The sequence below is a fragment of the Myiozetetes cayanensis genome, unplaced genomic scaffold (assembly GCF_022539395.1).
Source record: "Myiozetetes cayanensis isolate MyiCay16 unplaced genomic scaffold, myiCay2020 scf2-11, whole genome shotgun sequence".
Taxonomy (NCBI): Eukaryota; Metazoa; Chordata; class Aves; order Passeriformes; family Tyrannidae; genus Myiozetetes; species Myiozetetes cayanensis.
In genome coordinates, this window is record NW_026087411.1 from 23,825,427 (window position 1) to 23,841,701 (window position 16,275).

The window sequence follows — 16,275 nt, forward strand, 5'->3', positions numbered from 1 at the left end:
TGATGAAAAATTTCAAGGCGCTTTTCTCTAATGTGAGCAAGCATAAACCTCTTGGGTTTATTTTATATTGCAGATCAGCGAGATAACGATGCTTTTGCCTAAGCGGATGGAAGGTACTGGGGAAGCGTGGGCTGTCACCAGCAGGTCTGTGCTGTTCTCCAGCACCGCGTTCTCCTCAGTCCTGTTCGACAACATCCATAGCCTGTCATTAGAGGGCACGGCTGCAAATGCCACGGACGTGCTCATGAGGCAATGATCCCCGTCTGTGTATGACTGCGGCACTAGCGCTCGAATACATTACAGGAAAATACTTATAGCAAAACAGGATGTTGCAATGGGTACGCAGCTTTTCCTGACCAAGGAGAAAATGCGTCATGCAACTTGATTATGTTGCTTAACATACGAAATGCTCTCGGCTAGGCAATTAGATGGTACGCAGCATGGCTTGACTTGAATTTCTGCTACTACTTTCTATTTTCGCTCGACATTAAGCACATGGCTGCAAGTTACAGGAGACGGTCAGGAACCCGGCCGGCTGGAAGTGGAAGGAGCGATTCCTTATGCACAGCTACAAGAAATATAAGTAGAGAAGTGACAGTTCCTCTGGCTTAGTATCGAGGAAAAACTTCCCCGAAGTGGAGTGAGCAAACGTTTTGAGACTCACGTATGAAAAAATCTCTGGTTTGATTGCTAGGATCATTACATTAAGTCGCCCAATTAACCCTCACACAAACCGCTTATGAGTACAAGCCTATAAAGGCAAATTCAGCTGTTGCTCCTCGCCGGCCCATCCCGGAGAAGGCGTGCTGATCCCAGCACCGCCGCTGCGCTGCCCCCGGCCGAGAGCTGCGATCTGCAGCCCGTCCTCTCCCCCGTTCCCGGGAGTCCCTGAGCCGCGGGCGCTCTCGCGGGAGCCGCAGCCGGAGGCGGCCCGAGCCGCCTGCCCGCCGGCGGGGGCTGCGGCGGGGCCGGCCCGCCCGCAGGGGAAGCGGCGGCTGCCAGGGCGGGCGGAGTCGGAAGCACGACAGCACGGGGCGCTGGGGCGGTGCTGGCGGCAGCGGGAGGAGCTCGGCACTCGCTGCCGTGCTGGGGTCGCGGCGCAGGGACGGAGCCGGGCAGCGCTTGCCCCGCAGCAGCAGCAGCAACAGAGCAGCAGCGGTAGAAGGAGGAGGAGGAGCCGGAACCGCCTCCCTCCGCCGAGCGCGGGGAGCCGCCGGAGCCGCTGCCCTGGGCGGCTGATGAGCCCTGGGCTGCGGCGCCGCCGCTGCCTGCCGCCGCTCCGCGGGTGAATGAACCTGTCCCGGCCGACGACGACGGCGGCTTCGCCTCGGGCTGCGGCACCAGTGTCCCCCCGCACAAAATGGACGGTTTCGCCGGGAGTTTGGGTGAGCGGCGGCGGGACGGGACGGGACGGGACGGGACGAGCGTGCCGGCAGCCGCCCGGCAGCCCAGCCCGGCGGCGGGGCCGGGGCCGGGCACCTGCGGGCGGCGGCGATGCGGGACCCGCGGGCTGGGGCTGCGCGGGGCCAGACGGGCGGCGGGGACCGCGGTGTGGGGGCGATGCGATGCGGTGCCGGCTGGGCCGGTGCGTGCGAACACTGCCCGCGGAGGGAGGGTGGGGAGGGGATGCCAGCGCGAAATCTGGTCAGCTTCAAACCATCTGTTGCGAGAGCTCCGGCTGCACTTGCCTCCTTTGTTCTTCCCTCCTGCGCTTCCCCAGAGTTAGTTGCTTGGCTTTGGGCTGTTGGCTTACTTAATTGTTTTGGTTTTTGTTTGGTTTGGTTTGGGTTTTTTTTACGCTACTTTGTTTTTTCCTGTCTCCCTGTTGCTCCGGAGCGGGAGAGACCCCGGGTGTCGCAGCAAGAGCCCCGGGAGCGCGGACAGCTCTGCCCTGCCCCGGCCCCATGGGGCTCCCTCGCACCCCTGGAAAGCTGGGGGCCGTGGCGGGGTCCGCGGAGATGTTAGTGGGGAAGATCGCCGCCTTCCCGCTGTCCGAGCATCCGTCCGTGCACCCGAGGGCTCCCTGGGTGTCAGGTTCCTCTGCCCGGAGCTGTGGCGTGATCGAAAATATTTGCTGCTTGCTCATCTAAATATTGCCAGAAAACTGACAGGCTGCGTTCCCTTCAGTTTTATTAAGGCTGCGGCAAACGGTCAGCAGTTTCTTGGAGAGAAAAACAGCTCCACCAGCCTACTTTCTGACTGGTTTGAAGGACAGATTGCATGTGCTACCAAGTTGTCCTGACTACAAGTGTGAACTGAAAATGTATCCAAATGTAAGAGTTGTAAACCGTGTAAGTTCCCATTTCGGCAAATTGCAAGACCATTGGCTTTGCAGTGCTGCTTACCTGCCGCTCTCGTCGTGTGCCTTCTCTTTGCTTTCAGCACTCCTGTATCTGTTGTAGGCATTTCGTGATCAAACTCACTCCATCTTTTGTAGAAGAATAAATCTGTGCCTCTTAAAAATCAGATTAATTTATTTTTATGTCACTCCTGTGAAATCTGTAGCAACAGTGAATAGTTCTCAATTCTGTGGAAAAATTGACTCATTTAAATACTTCTGAGTGTGATCCTAACCTTTCAGGTTTTTGAAATGTCAACTCCAGGATTTTAGGCACCTGTCCAAACCAAACTGGTGCACCATAATTAACAGTATGCTTTGGTAGTTTGGCTCTTTGCCTGATATACTGTCCTTGCTCAAGTAACTGCCATGGCCGTTTTATATCTGGCGATCAAAAAGCGACACACGGAGGAATTGTACGGGTTCTATTCCTGATTTTCTGAGGGAAGATTGTGCTTGTGGGTGACATATGCAAATATGCTATGTTTAATATTTATGAACCTCTTTACCCAGCAGAGGACCTGATCACCATATCAAAGCACACCGATATTGCTTTTAACTCACAGAGTATTGCCCCCGTGAGGTCGATATTTAGAAATAATTGTTTTCTGTTGGAAGTAGAAAAAACCAATTATTATGAAATAATAAAGCATTATTTTATTGCATAGAGGTTTCTCGCTGAGTGGTGGCACGGGACTGTCAGATTGCCCAGCACCTTGTGTTGGAGCGGTGATGGGCTCTTTGGGGTATCTCATGTGCCTTATTAAGGGAGGCTCCATCTGGACCTTTAATTTGTTTCACTGTTTGGTCAGGAAGGCACTGTGATTTTATTAGAATTTAATGAGGATTAAGCTCAGCTCAACCTTTTAAACTGTGTATTATGATATTCACTGCTAGTTGGCCTTTTGATTTTGCTTTTGTGGCAAGCAGTGATGCACGGTGGTTTTCTGGGCTTGGGCTGTGAAGACGGCATTCCCAGAATCTTTTGCTTTGAAGTAGTAAAGTTTGTGTAACTTTCTTGTTTTCAGGTTTGAATCATGCTGCTTAGTCCTCTTCTGAGTTTATAATCACTTGTTGGCTGTTCTGGCTGCTAACAAGCACATAATGTTCATAGAGATGTGTGAATTGTTCTGATGTTCTGAGACTTTTTTTTTTTTAAACACCTCTAATTAAAATCTAATGGCTTGGATTTAATTAGCTATCTGCTAAATGTCTTTTAGGAAGGCCATAAATTAATGTTCTTTAGAATGAAATGTAAAAATTAATTAAAATTTTTGTTGGCAAAACTGTACTATCTCTGTATGTGCATGCTCAACCAGTCAAGCGAGCTTATTAGAGAGCAAGTTGTCCTTTTAATGCCTCTTGTCATTATCTGGAAGGCAAAATGTTATTACAGATTGTGCCCTCCAGCATAGGCAGAAATACCTTCTTACATGTCTCTTGGAGTTGAAAATACTTTATGCAGCTGTTTTCTTTTGGCTTCATATTGAAATTTCTATGAGAATAAACAGATGAAAGAAACCTTTTTATATGTAATTTAGAAAATTGTTTTGATTATTAGTTTAGTAAATGCTTATGTAGCACTCAACATGAGAATATACCATTACTGTATACAGTAAAAAAACCCCTATGTGTTATGAGTTAATTTGCACAGTTGAAATACGCATTGATTGAGTCTTTATAAAGCACTGAGTTATTTCACGTTTTCAGGGGCTTCAATACCTTTTGAATATTGCCAGTAGCAAAGTGGTTATTGAATCTCATTTATTGTCTCAAGTAGGACAGGCATACCTTACATTTGAGCAATTCCAACATGACGTTTGTCAGAAAGCTCAATGGATTTTGGCCATCTGCTTTGTCAGGTGCATCCCTGGAAGTAAAAGAATATGCTGCTGAATGGGAACAAGAAGTCTGGGGACTTGGACCAAGCGCCTGGGCTCTTGCTTTGTGCCCTTGCTGAGACAGGAGCACAGCATGGGTGTCTGGCTCTGACTCTGCCAAGTTCCCTTGCTTATTAGGGTCCTCATCAAAACAGCCTGAAGACATTCATCTTCAGGAGAACGAAAGCTCTGTTAGTTCCACCAAAAGAATCAAGCAGAGAGTCCTATCAAAGGGGAAAAAAAAGGGCAAATAAAAAGCCCATGTGGGAAATAGTGCAGCCAAGGCTTTCTGTAAGTGGTGTTGTGCTTCATCCCTCTTTCCTGTTTGGTCTGTGCTACTGCCCTGTATTTCTTCCACTCTCATTACTGGTGCCTGTGAGCTTATGATGAACTGATTCAGATATGCCCATCAGAGGGCTTCAGGACTGCAGAAGACTGACAGTTTTACCAATGGTAATTTTGATTTTTAGCTACCGTCATGGATTGTATTAGTTTACAGCCTTCCTGCTTGCCCCTGTATTTCGGTGTTTTTCTGCCTAAATTGACTTGTTGTGGGAGTAGGAGAAGCATGACAGGAGGTAGTGGGAAGGAATAGATAGGAGACTTCAGCTGAGGGTAGGTGGGACCTGGTGGCACTGTGCCACCTAGTTGTCAGCTCTTAGGGTGGTTCTGCCGTGTTGAGAACCTGCTGCAGTGAGGAGGGCAATGCCTTTCTTAGGCTTAAAATGTAACTTTCTGGTGGAGCTAAAGTCCACTTTCAGCTGAAAGGTGTCTTAGAGTACTGTCTTAATATGAAGCATTTGTCACTCTGTCACTTCCCCGTGGCACCTCTTAAGCTGTTAATTTATCTTACTTTCTGTAAGGTTAATTGTCAAAGGTATGAGATCTGCTAGATTTAGAGTTATGAAGAGTCAACCACGACAGGCTGCCTGGGGCTGATGAGGAGTGCTCTTTGGTGGACAGTTTTCCATTGCTTTTAGCTGCTACATTGTTTTCTCGTCTGAGAAAGCTTCTGTTAACTGAGCTCTGTAACAATAACTCATTGTAAACAAAGATATGGAAGCATTCATCGGATTTTGTTAAAAAAATGACCACAGCCTTTTCCAAGTTTGTCACCAGTGTATGATAACAATGTGGAAGAAAGCATTTCAATAGGACTCTCTCCAGTGATGAGCTCTGTGACAGAATAGTAACTCGTAAAAAAAAAAAAAAAAAAAAAGGTGAAAAAGTCTCAACTTCTGAATACTAACCATGTTTTTTGTGCAGCTGTGCAGGATGCCTTGAAGCTTAGAAGCACTCTTTACTGAAGGATTCTCTATGGTTGAAAACATTTTCACAGAGAAATTAAAATCACTCTTGAAGTCTCAGGCAAGCAGAAAAATGTAAGAATTTTTTTTACAGATTATTTGAGCTTACGCACTTTTTTCAGAGAAATAGAAAGTAAAGGAGAGCTGAAATGACTAAGTGGAGACCAGTGTTTGCTCTGCTGTTGGTGTTAATGGAGGGAGAACTGGAGACATAAGAGAGACTATTTTTTAATAATTTTATCTAATATTTACACATTGTTCTATCACTGTATACATACTGCTACTAACTGCAGTTTATATGCTGACTACTCACTGGAGGGGTGACATGTAGGTAAGTTCATATTTCCCCCTCCGCCCCATTTCTTTTACTTGTATAGAAGTTTGTATAGAAGTCATTGTATAGAAGTTTTTGGAAAAGATTCCTGTTTCTTAGGTATTTCAGGTCAGTGTTGGGGTAGGTACTGAGGCAGTGTTGTGAGTATGTGCTGTTCCTCTGCACTGGAAGAGCCAACAGTGTCTTTTGAACCCATGGCTTTGCTAAAACCCACTAAGTCTTCTCCAAAGCCCCCAGTATGTGTGGGCAGGTCTGCCAGAGGGCTCAGGGGAGCTCAAGCGGAGAGGATCTTGTGGTCACTAGTGCTGTGAGCCTGGGAAGCGTGTGTGGATCATGATTCATCTCTGGCTGGGCTTACTACCGAGAAAAATGAGTGTGTGGGGTATTTGTCATTTATTTGGGCTAGAATATTAGGCTTTATCGTTGCCCGTCTAGACTGCAGAAGTGGCCGTGGTGCTGCAGTGCAATTGCTCATAGCAGTGGCGAGTTCAGCCTGATTCCTGGGGCTCTGTTCGTGGGCTTGCTGTGTGCTATTGTCAGTGTGCTAGTCTTCTTAAAAATAAAAGCTTTGGCAGGACGTCAGTCTGCTCTGCCTGAGAAGGATGGCCTTGGTTGGTGCCAAGGGTGATTAAACTACAGCAGTGAGGAGAACAGGCTGTTGGGTTCAGAAACTCGGTGGTGGCTCACCTTTTGCTAAAGGGGTCTTTAGTTTATGGGCAGCGAGGAGGAACCCTTTGCTCTCTAACCAGCTGAGAAGCAAAGGATTGTGTGTTTAAAAAACAATTCTGTTTTTGCAGAGAGCAATTGGCAATATTTGCCCTGGTTGTGAGTAACACTCTCACTTTTACAAACAAACGAAAAAAAGAAGTAGTATCCCAAACATAGGAGTCTCTATGAGAAAGACTCCTTTCTCTCCTTTAGAAAGGCTTTTAATGCCTGGGATACTGAGAAGAATTTCTGGCCTTACAGGGTGTTTTTCATACTCTAACTGAATATTTTTGATATGGAAATAGAGTTATCTGACAGGATTGTCTCTTGCCTGAAGAACCTACTATGAAAGGATTTTTTTCTTCTGTGCTTTATTTCATGAAGTATATAAGAGGGAAAAAATTGGTCAAGAACAGTGTATTTACAAATTCTCTGAAGCATCATTTTGTTTTTTAAGCAGCATTATGTTGCTGATTGTGTTGCTAGTAAGTACAGGGTGATCTGTATGATACTGCTTGCTCTTCAAAGGAACTGCTTCTCTTCCTTCGTGTGGTTTGTATCAATTACTGAGGTTTATTTTTCTTTCTCTCCTTAGGTCCTTGCTAAATCTAATCCTTAATGAATGTGATCTTCAGGCCAAGAATGTTGTTCCTGTTTTACCCACACATAATATAATAGGAAGGGTGTTAGACAATAATTAATTTTATAGCACATGGCATGTATGATGACAGTGCAAGTCTCTCTGCTCTTACTGGTACTGAGCATTTCTAGTACGGACATTGTTCTGTTTACGAGATGAAAATCACCTGATAAACAACTTTTCACAAGCTTCACTAACTTCCTTTTCAAGAAGTCTTTCTATAGTTACGGTCTCAGGTGGAACCACTGCTCGCCTGGCTTTTCTTTTCTGTAAACAAGTGAGCACAAGCATCAGCAGCTTGAAGAGAAATTGCTTGCTTTGTTTTCATCATCTGCTTGTTTAAATTGGTGCAAAATTATAGTTTTGCTGGGCTTTTCTTTCATTGGATGCTGAAGGATGGATACCTGGGCTTTCTGCCCTAAGACTTCTTACAGGGTTGGATGAACTAGGTTTTTTTTTCTTTAATTAGCTTTTTGATTGTTTTGCCTCTCTTGCTCATCCTCAATAGTTTCAGCCTAACTTGTTTACTAAATATAGCTATGTCTTTTTCTTTAACTGCTGGTTTCTCAGACTCCTTTCCTGACTCTTTAATGGCTGCACTGCTGCGCTTTGCATGACAGTGCTGTTCATTGTGAAGGACAGCTGTTTTAGTAAGACTTTGGGGAATCTGGTTTCTTTCTTTGGTTGATGATGTACACTGTCTTTCTACCCCGTCTAGTGATGTGGGCTGCATGCTCGTTCAGCTTTTAAACAAGATATTTTTGAGTGCAAATATGTCTAATTGTAAAATTAGCTCTTAAAAGAAATCTCTAAGACTCAATTTGTGAGTATTAACAGACAACAGTAGAAGTAGGCTTACTTTTTGTATTTAAACACCTTTTCTTAACTTTCTGAAGCTGCTTCCACTTGCAAGTGATTCTTATGCATAATAGAAGTGAAGTGTAAGGGGCAAGAGAGGGAACCTAGCTGTGCACTATAAATGAATATGATATGTTTTGGAGAGGTACAGTTTCGTTGAATTTCAGATGTTGTATTAAATTAAAGAAAAATACTTTCTGTTGCCTCTTGCCTGATTCTCTTGTTTCACTGGAACTCCACTTATAGCTGTGAATGCAGTGCTCCAGCCTGGAGTTGGTTCCCATTTCTTCTGCCAATTTCTTTGGGCTTAAAAAATAAGCAGGGGGTGGAGGGAGTTGGAGGGAAGGCTGAAACCAACCTGTTCTATGTTTGAATATATTTTGGATTTGTGTAAACAGTTTTAATGCATCAAGCTAAATTGGCAGGCTTTCATAATCCTCTGGGAAGATTGGGAGTTTGAAACCCAGTGGATAAATTAAAGTAAAAAAAATGGTTTTAAGCCCCAGAACTGGCTCCCTAAAGGGATGCTGTAAATTAGTTATGTCTAGAAATGTGTGTTTAGTTAAAGTAAATGAGAATATGTTTCTATGAGAACTTTATAATTTTGAAGACAAAAGAGCTGGATTTCTGTATTCTAAGTTGAGGACACAAAAGCAAGTCAATGGCTATTGACAAAGAAATTTATATTTGCTGTCCAAACATGGAAGTAATGATTTCACCACTTTTATGGTCATGAAATTATGACATAAGAGTACTAGAAACTGTTTTAAAATGCTTAAATTCAGTCAGTGGCTGAGGTAAGCAAGCCTGCCCAGGCACAGCTAATTTAGCAATCCCAAATACGCATAAGGTAAATGGTAGAACTATTAGTTTCCTTACAGTTTAGTATATGTTACTTTTTTACACTTTTAAAAACAAAAGAAAAATGTTGCTTTTACATCGGGGTTCTGATGAGTTTTGCGCCCATCGCTGTTTGGAACAACAGCAGTAGGGTGGGCTCCAGTTTCTTTCCCCCTTATTCTTGGTCACAGGCAGACCATGCCATTTTCTTAAGACATTTCCTGTTGTGTGCATTATATGAATCTTTCCTTAATTAGAACTCTGAATTTCATTGGCAAGGTCTGTTTAAAAATGGCAGAGTGGAGACCAATCTTACAGGTTCACTTTTTCAGGAAGGACATCAGCTCCACAAACTAACTTTTTTTTTTTTTTTTAGTTTTCATTGTGCATCTTACAGTACCTTTGGCTTCTATAATTAATAGGCAAACTTTGGAGTGGCTTTGAATTATAGACGTAGGTAGGGCATGACTGAATTCTTTTCCAGGACCACAAGATATTGGTAACCTGACCACATGGAATGGAAGGAAAAGGGTTGCTGTTTAAGATCTTCTCACACATCTCTGGTTTGATGTAGCTGTGGTGAAGTCCCAGAATCATAGAATCAGATGAGTTGGAAAGGACCAACCCTTGATCCACTACCACCACAGTTACTAGACCATGGCACTAAGTGCCACATCCAGTCCCTTCTTAAAAACCTCCAGGGATGGAGAATCCACCACCTCCCTAGGCAGGGCCATTCCAATGCCTGAGCAGCCCATTCCAATGCCTAAAAGTCGTGCTTTGAGTCAGAGCAGTTCTGAGATGACTGCTACACACGTATGTCTGGGCTTCTCTGGGATCAAAGTCCACTTCAGATATGTTAACATGCATTGCAACTGTTAAGATTTTGGCATTTTTGGAAGCAGTTTGATTGAATGGAATTTCAGAAGAGCATTTCTAAAAACATGGTCTTCGGTATTTCCAAAGAGAGGTGTGGAAAGGAGGAACCTTCAGCGGTGGGAACGATAAATTAAACGCTTTTGGCTGCAAGATTCAGAGACACGGCAATACTCATGTCTGCCTGCATAGTATCACTTAGCTTTTTTAAACAAGAACTCTAACAAGGAGATAATTACAACTTTGTTTAGCTATGACATTCTGCACTGAACTGCTATCTCCTCCTCTCGCAGCATATACTGTGCAAATGCTGTCAGAGAGACCTGGCAGGAAATCACTGGTTTGTGTGGCAGTGTTGCTTGTTGTCTGAACTCTAAACAGGTTCATTAAAGTGATGAGGCAAGGGGGACAATGGGACAACAACAGGCAATCCAAACCCTTTTTGCCTTTTTTTTTTTTTTTTTTTCTTTCATAGGATAAGCATGAAACAGCACTGAGTCTCCCTAAGGACAGGTTTGTGGTAGCTGTAGTAAGCACTGCTTTGAGATGGTTTTAGATTCACTTGCATTGAGGTCGATGATGAGGAAGATGTCCCCATGGCTATTTTCTAAGCATTTAGCATAGGAGATGGCATTTTTCCATGAAAATCATTTGAAATATATAAGAAAGATGACATGTTGGCAGTGCTGTTTTCCAGATTTGGGTTTTTTTCTGTATTTGTGACTGTAGTATTTTCTGAAGGATGTTTGGAGGGGGTGAAAGGTTGGTTATAAACAAAGAGGTGAGTGATTTGAGGTATTTTCAGAGTAGGTTTAAAAATGGAAATTGCTTTTCTTCCTCTTAAACATAGAGAAAATGGGTATTAGACATAGTTGTAGAAAACAGCAAGCAAATCAGATTCTTGGAAAACACATATTTTTCTGAACACTTGATCTGACTTACAAGTGTTTCATTACAAGTGATACTCCAGTATGGCACTATTCCTGTGCTGTTTGCTGGAGTAGCTAACCTGAACAGTTGAGTACAAGCCTAAGTAGGTGTGAATACATATCCATTGCTCTTTATGTGCCTTTTCAGTTCTGGACATGAACATGCTCAGTAAGTGGGACTTGTACAGCTGTGTCACTGGGATGTTCTATGGATCATAAGCTAAGGGATGTCAGTGACGTGCCTTTTCTAGGGGACTTCAGTACCATGGAGTAATACAAATACAGAAATGAATCATCTCAGATGTCCTGGTTGTGTGTGAGAGTTGGGAGCTGCAGTGTTAGGAGCTCTATCCTCATCCTGTGAGGGGTTTGGGAAGAAATGAGTGCTGGCCCCTGAGTGCCATAGTGCCTTGAGTAGTGCATCTCCAAAGTCTACCCAGCATATGAGTCAGTAATGGCATTACAAACTGATACACATTTTTATGATTTGATTGGAAAATTGTCAGAGTGTGGAGAATACAAATAATTTCTGTGTGAGATTAACATCATGCCTCAAGTTTTTCCGTGCTAACTGGTTTAGGTGCAAAGAAAATAGGTAGAAGCTAGCAATCTGTAAATTTTTGAAAACTCTGAAGTTTAGAATCACTGCAGCCAAGGACTGAAAAACAATCCCACTTTATTCCTTCTGCAGGGGAACCCACAAAAAGCACTTGTGAACCTTTAAGAAGTGCTTAGAATGCTGGTAGAAGAAATTACATGTAAATGCAGGATCTACTCTGTGTAAATGCATTATTAAGGTGACTTTAGAGGGATTCAAGCTGTGGGCATCCAGATTGGTGGTTTTTATCAATCTCTGATCTTAGCGTACTGTGGAATGGTTTCTTATGAGTTAAATATTGTGGTGTGTATTAGCAGATGCAGAAAACATGGTGAGTTTGGAGGAACCTTATATTGCTTTTTCACTGGGATAATTTGTCAGTGAGTTGGTGTGGTGTTGTGTGGGACTCTAATCTCACATCCCGTTTGCTGAACTGGGATGGGAGACAGTTTTCTTTATATCAGGTCATCTGAATTTTGAACATAATTTTTGATCATTCATTTTGTATGTGAGTGCTGAGCTTGTGGTTCTGCTACAAGAGTGTATGTATACGTGTAGCGTTCTGTTTGTAGAGGTATATGGACTCGTGAGACTATTTAATTTGGATTTTACTAGTAAAATGCCAGAGTGGTCATCCATCTCAAAAATGAAGAATGTAAGCTGTTTACTACTGTGTTAAGGTTTTTCAAAACACATGGATGTAAAGACTGCAAGCTGTGCAAGCAGTGTCACTTTCTCTGGGCCTGCAGAAAGCCTTAAAGCTTAATGTGAGACCTATCTCTGAAGATGGCTGGACCTGTGGGAGGAAGGGTGGGCATTCTTCGGAGCTGCTGGGTGAGCACTGCTGTACCTGTATGCTCTGAACCTGGGGTGCTTGCCTGGGACCAGCGAGGAGTTGTTTTGTGAGAGGGAGGAAGTTGCTTGTTGCCCTGGTGCAACTTGAGGCTATTTCCTCTTGTCCTACCATTTGTTTCCTGAAAGAAGAGACTGATTCCTACCTTATATATACCATATCTGTGATGTAATATAGCCCTATTTGGACATAGTTTTTTGTATGTGTGATTAAAGCGTATTTTAATTTCCTGTCAGTATTATTGGGTCTTCATTGTCTTATGCATTGCAGTAAGTATTTTGGTTTGCAAAACTTTAAGCTCACTTTGAAGTAGCTTTTCTCTCTCTTTGTCATATTGCTATTTACATAGTCTTTTGCATACAGTGTACGGATTAAAACTCAAGATACCTTAAAAGTCAAACTAATTAGCAGGTAAAAGAAGATAGAAATCTTTACTAGAAAGAAGTGATTTGCCTAAGATGAATAAGAAACTACATTTTTGCCAACAGCTCTTCTGTACTGTCATATGGTCTTTGGGTATGTTTTTTTAGAAGAAAAATGTGTAGGGGTAGTGTTAATAATCAGATATGAAATATAGTTTTGACTTACTGTGAACAAGTGATTTTGTAGTAGGGAAGGGAAAGGACGATGTCTACCCCTGAAAAAAAAGCCCCTAATCTGAGACTGTAGGACCCACCCTTGTCTGCTCTCTGGGAGGTTTCACAAGGGATGCTGACAAGCTGCAGCTGCTGAAGGGGTGCTCTGCAGAGCAACTCATGTTTCTTGCTGTTGTGTTAGACTACCATAACATGTGCTCCTCACTATCAATACCCAGATTGTCCAATGCTGTGTAATTTTGTAGAAAATCCAGTATCTCTATGGATGTTTTTTTGTGATCTTTTTTTTTAAAGCTTTTATTCCATGTGGAATATTACTTTCTGTTGTTCACTGAGTGCCATTTAACTTCAAGTTTTTGCTCTTGACATGGGACCCGAGTGTATTTGCTGTTAGCTGCTAAGCTGCACCTAATCCTCAAAGAGGAAGGCAGGGAAAGGTGCTGATCATCCTGCCTGCATACTTGACAGCAGAGAAAGATGATACTGTGGCCTGTCTTCCTTTTCAGGATTGTTGCATTAGGGGTAATGGTGGAGGTGACGTGAACTTATAATTTCTTTTTATACATTAAAAATACATAAATTGTGAAATGAGGAGGTCGTCCATGCTGTCTTGAACTGGTACCTCATGTATTCTTTAGCCTCAGCTGGTAACTGCACTTCTATTGATGCCCTGGGCTTGGATCCCCAGCAGCATGTCCCCAACCTTACGGTGGTGACAGATTAAAGTCATCCCTCAATCTGGGGGCCTGAGTGGTATGCAGGCAGCAGCCCTGCTCTACAAATAATTCTGTTAGTCCAAATCTGGTGGTGCACAACATAAACCCCATGTACTCCTACTCTACCCTTGCTTGTCATAGGCTACTTTTTGTCATACCACCCTTGTTCTAATCTGTACCATCCTCAGATACTAACTTTTAGTGGTTTCAGCATTATAGAAACAATTTTCTGCCTCCTGGAAGCAGCTGTTAGAATAGGTTTTAGCCATTGACCTTTTGTGCTACGTTAACTGTTAATATTCTCAAAATGGAAAACTGAATCATACTGATGCTCTGAGAACTTGATGTGTTGCTGGACCACTTCCAGGATCTTAGAGCATGAGGGTGCTGCTGCTGCAGCACTGTACTGGTTGTTCAGTCCAGCAAGGATCTTCTCTTCAGTTCTCTTCCAACAAGAACCATCCTTCTTATTTAATAAGATGATGGTTGCCATGTGGCTTTCTTCATTACCCGCTTCTCTTAATTTTTCATATGTACTTATGTACTATAAGCATCAGGAGGACCATCTTCCATACTAGTAAAACACTGAAAGTAGGTAAGTTTCTATTTTTTTCTTTTTTTTTTTTAGAGACAGTTTACTTACTCACAGTTTTATGAATTAAGAAAATAGTAAAATAAACTCCTAGAATTCCTGATGACTCTTATATTTGTGGGGTTGTTTTGATGCATGGATTTTTTTATAATTTTTCTTTTGCTTGCAGAATGGTTAATGCATTGCACTATGGAAATAGGAAACAATTTGTTTTTGCAAAATAGAGCTACAGTTTTTAAATGTATAACAAATAATCTTATTTTAGAGGCCTTTTTATTAGAGTTTTTTATACTCTGAGGTACATTCCACTTCTTTGTTAATCCTTATGGTTTGATTATTTTATTTGACGTAACTCACTTTCCCAAGGACTTTTATTGCAGCAATTGCACATGTACAACACAAAACTTAGAAGGAAGTGCAACATCAGATCACTGGAGATTCTCTGCTGCTTTTACAGCAGTTTTTATGTTTTGTGGTGTTAATGATTTCTTACTGTGCACGTTGTGTTTCACATCCATCGTGTCTATTGTTTCTGCTTTATTACTGAGAATATTTTTTTGAACCCACATACGTCAATGTAATTAGTAGGAAACCTATCTTTTGGTTTTTAATTGAACACACAATTGTATTTCATGCTTTTTGGTGCTGCTTTTTTATTGATCTAGCAAATGACTGGTAGCAGTCATATAAAATAGTTATAATTACCAAGAAGTAGTGCAGCTCTTCTGTTACATATTGTGGTCTTTTAATTGCCATATGTGGTGTTCTGCCATCATTTTGCATTTCTTTCTACTCCATTTTGAGTAAGCTGCATATTGAGCAGTCCAGCTACTTTCTACCTACCAAAACCCCCTCGGTTTTAGTTTTGAGGTAGTAATTTATAGCCCTTTGGTAGGTCAGTGTTCCTGTTTGTATGAAAACATTTCTAGAAGTGTTAGCAAGAGCAAATTAGGTGGATTCAAGTTCCGGTTGTGTTTTCACTACATTCCCTGCTTGGATAACGGATAAGACACTGCTGCCTTTGGGACTGTGCTTTGCTCTGTGTGTGTAAGCTCATCTGCATGATACTGTGCTGTACTGAACTCAGGAGGAGCTGTACCCAGTTTGGAGGTGTTCCCTGAAACTCATGGCTCAAGCCATGTGGTGCATGAAGCTGTTGGGGGACCACAGGGGGCTGGTAAGAGGCAGCTCTGGAAGCAGAGGACAGCGAGCTACCTCGGGGGATTCAAGGAGAGAACTCCTGAACATGGCTCTTCTGCCTTGGGAAAAAAAGGAATTTTTTTTTCCTAGTCCCCTTTTATAACCTCTCTTCAGGTGAATACTGTGTACTGACTGTATTTGACGGCAGGAGGGTGAGAAAAATTAAAGCTGAGCACTTGAAGCCCAAATGAGATTTTGTATAAAATGTTTAGGATTAGCAGTGATCCCGTCAGCATAATAATGGGTATGTTTCTGCAGGAAATCAGCTAATTCCTGATTTGAGTTGCCAGGCTAAATGGTTTGTCTCGTGGTAACTACTTTCTTGCATGTGACAAGCAGTAAGTCTTCTGTTGTCTCTTGTTAGAGAAGCTTTTCAGTCTCTCTGAGGAGTTTTAAGACACTGAACGTGGTAGGCTCGGCTTTGCCCTTCCCAAGAAGCCCAGGTGCAGGAGGTTGCATAGTGTTATGTTTGCTTTTGACTCTAGTGGATCACTGTTGGTGGTTGTGTAGGAGATTACTGGGAGGATCAATTTGTCATCATGTCTCTAGAAGACAGAAGATGTGGGTCTTGGAAGAGAGCAGGCTGACAGTGGTCTGAAAATTTGGCTTGTAAACAGCAGAGATAACACTGTACCTCTGCTCTTTTGAAGAGCTTCTGAATGGAGGGGAAGGAAATTAAAGAAGGTGCCTAGCTGTTGTGTGCTGCCTAGTGTGGCCAGCCTGTGGTCCAGTTTCCCTTTGCAAAGACCCATCTGTCTCTGTTGTGGAGCTCCTGTCTGACAGGATGGTGGAGTCTGTGCACTTCCCACCCCACAGATCAAGATGTCTCCTTGAGGCATGGCTGTAGAGCTGATGCTGTGGGGGGAGGGGGGGGGGGAGGAGAATGACTTGATGTGGTAGTGGAGCACTTGGGAAGCCATTTGGATACTGTTGAATGTCCCTCTTCTTTCCAAAAACCAGCATCTTTCTTCTCCTTCTGTTCCTTTTCCTCTACTTCTTCCTTTCCTTCT

The 16,275-nt window shown here is 43.0% G+C and overlaps 1 protein-coding gene across 1 annotated transcript in view; it reads left to right on the top strand.

Annotated features, from left to right (window-relative positions):
• Nucleotides 1-1,094: 1,094 nt before the first annotated feature.
• The window catches only part of EML4 (EMAP like 4), a 149,823-nt gene continuing 134,642 nt past the window's right edge, over nt 1,095-16,275 (top strand). Inside the window, exon 1 of the mRNA XM_050314223.1 lies at nt 1,095-1,385. Coding sequence (XP_050170180.1) covers nt 1,361-1,385 — 25 coding nt within the window. The 5' untranslated portion in view covers nt 1,095-1,360. The remainder of the gene's footprint in view (nt 1,386-16,275) is intronic.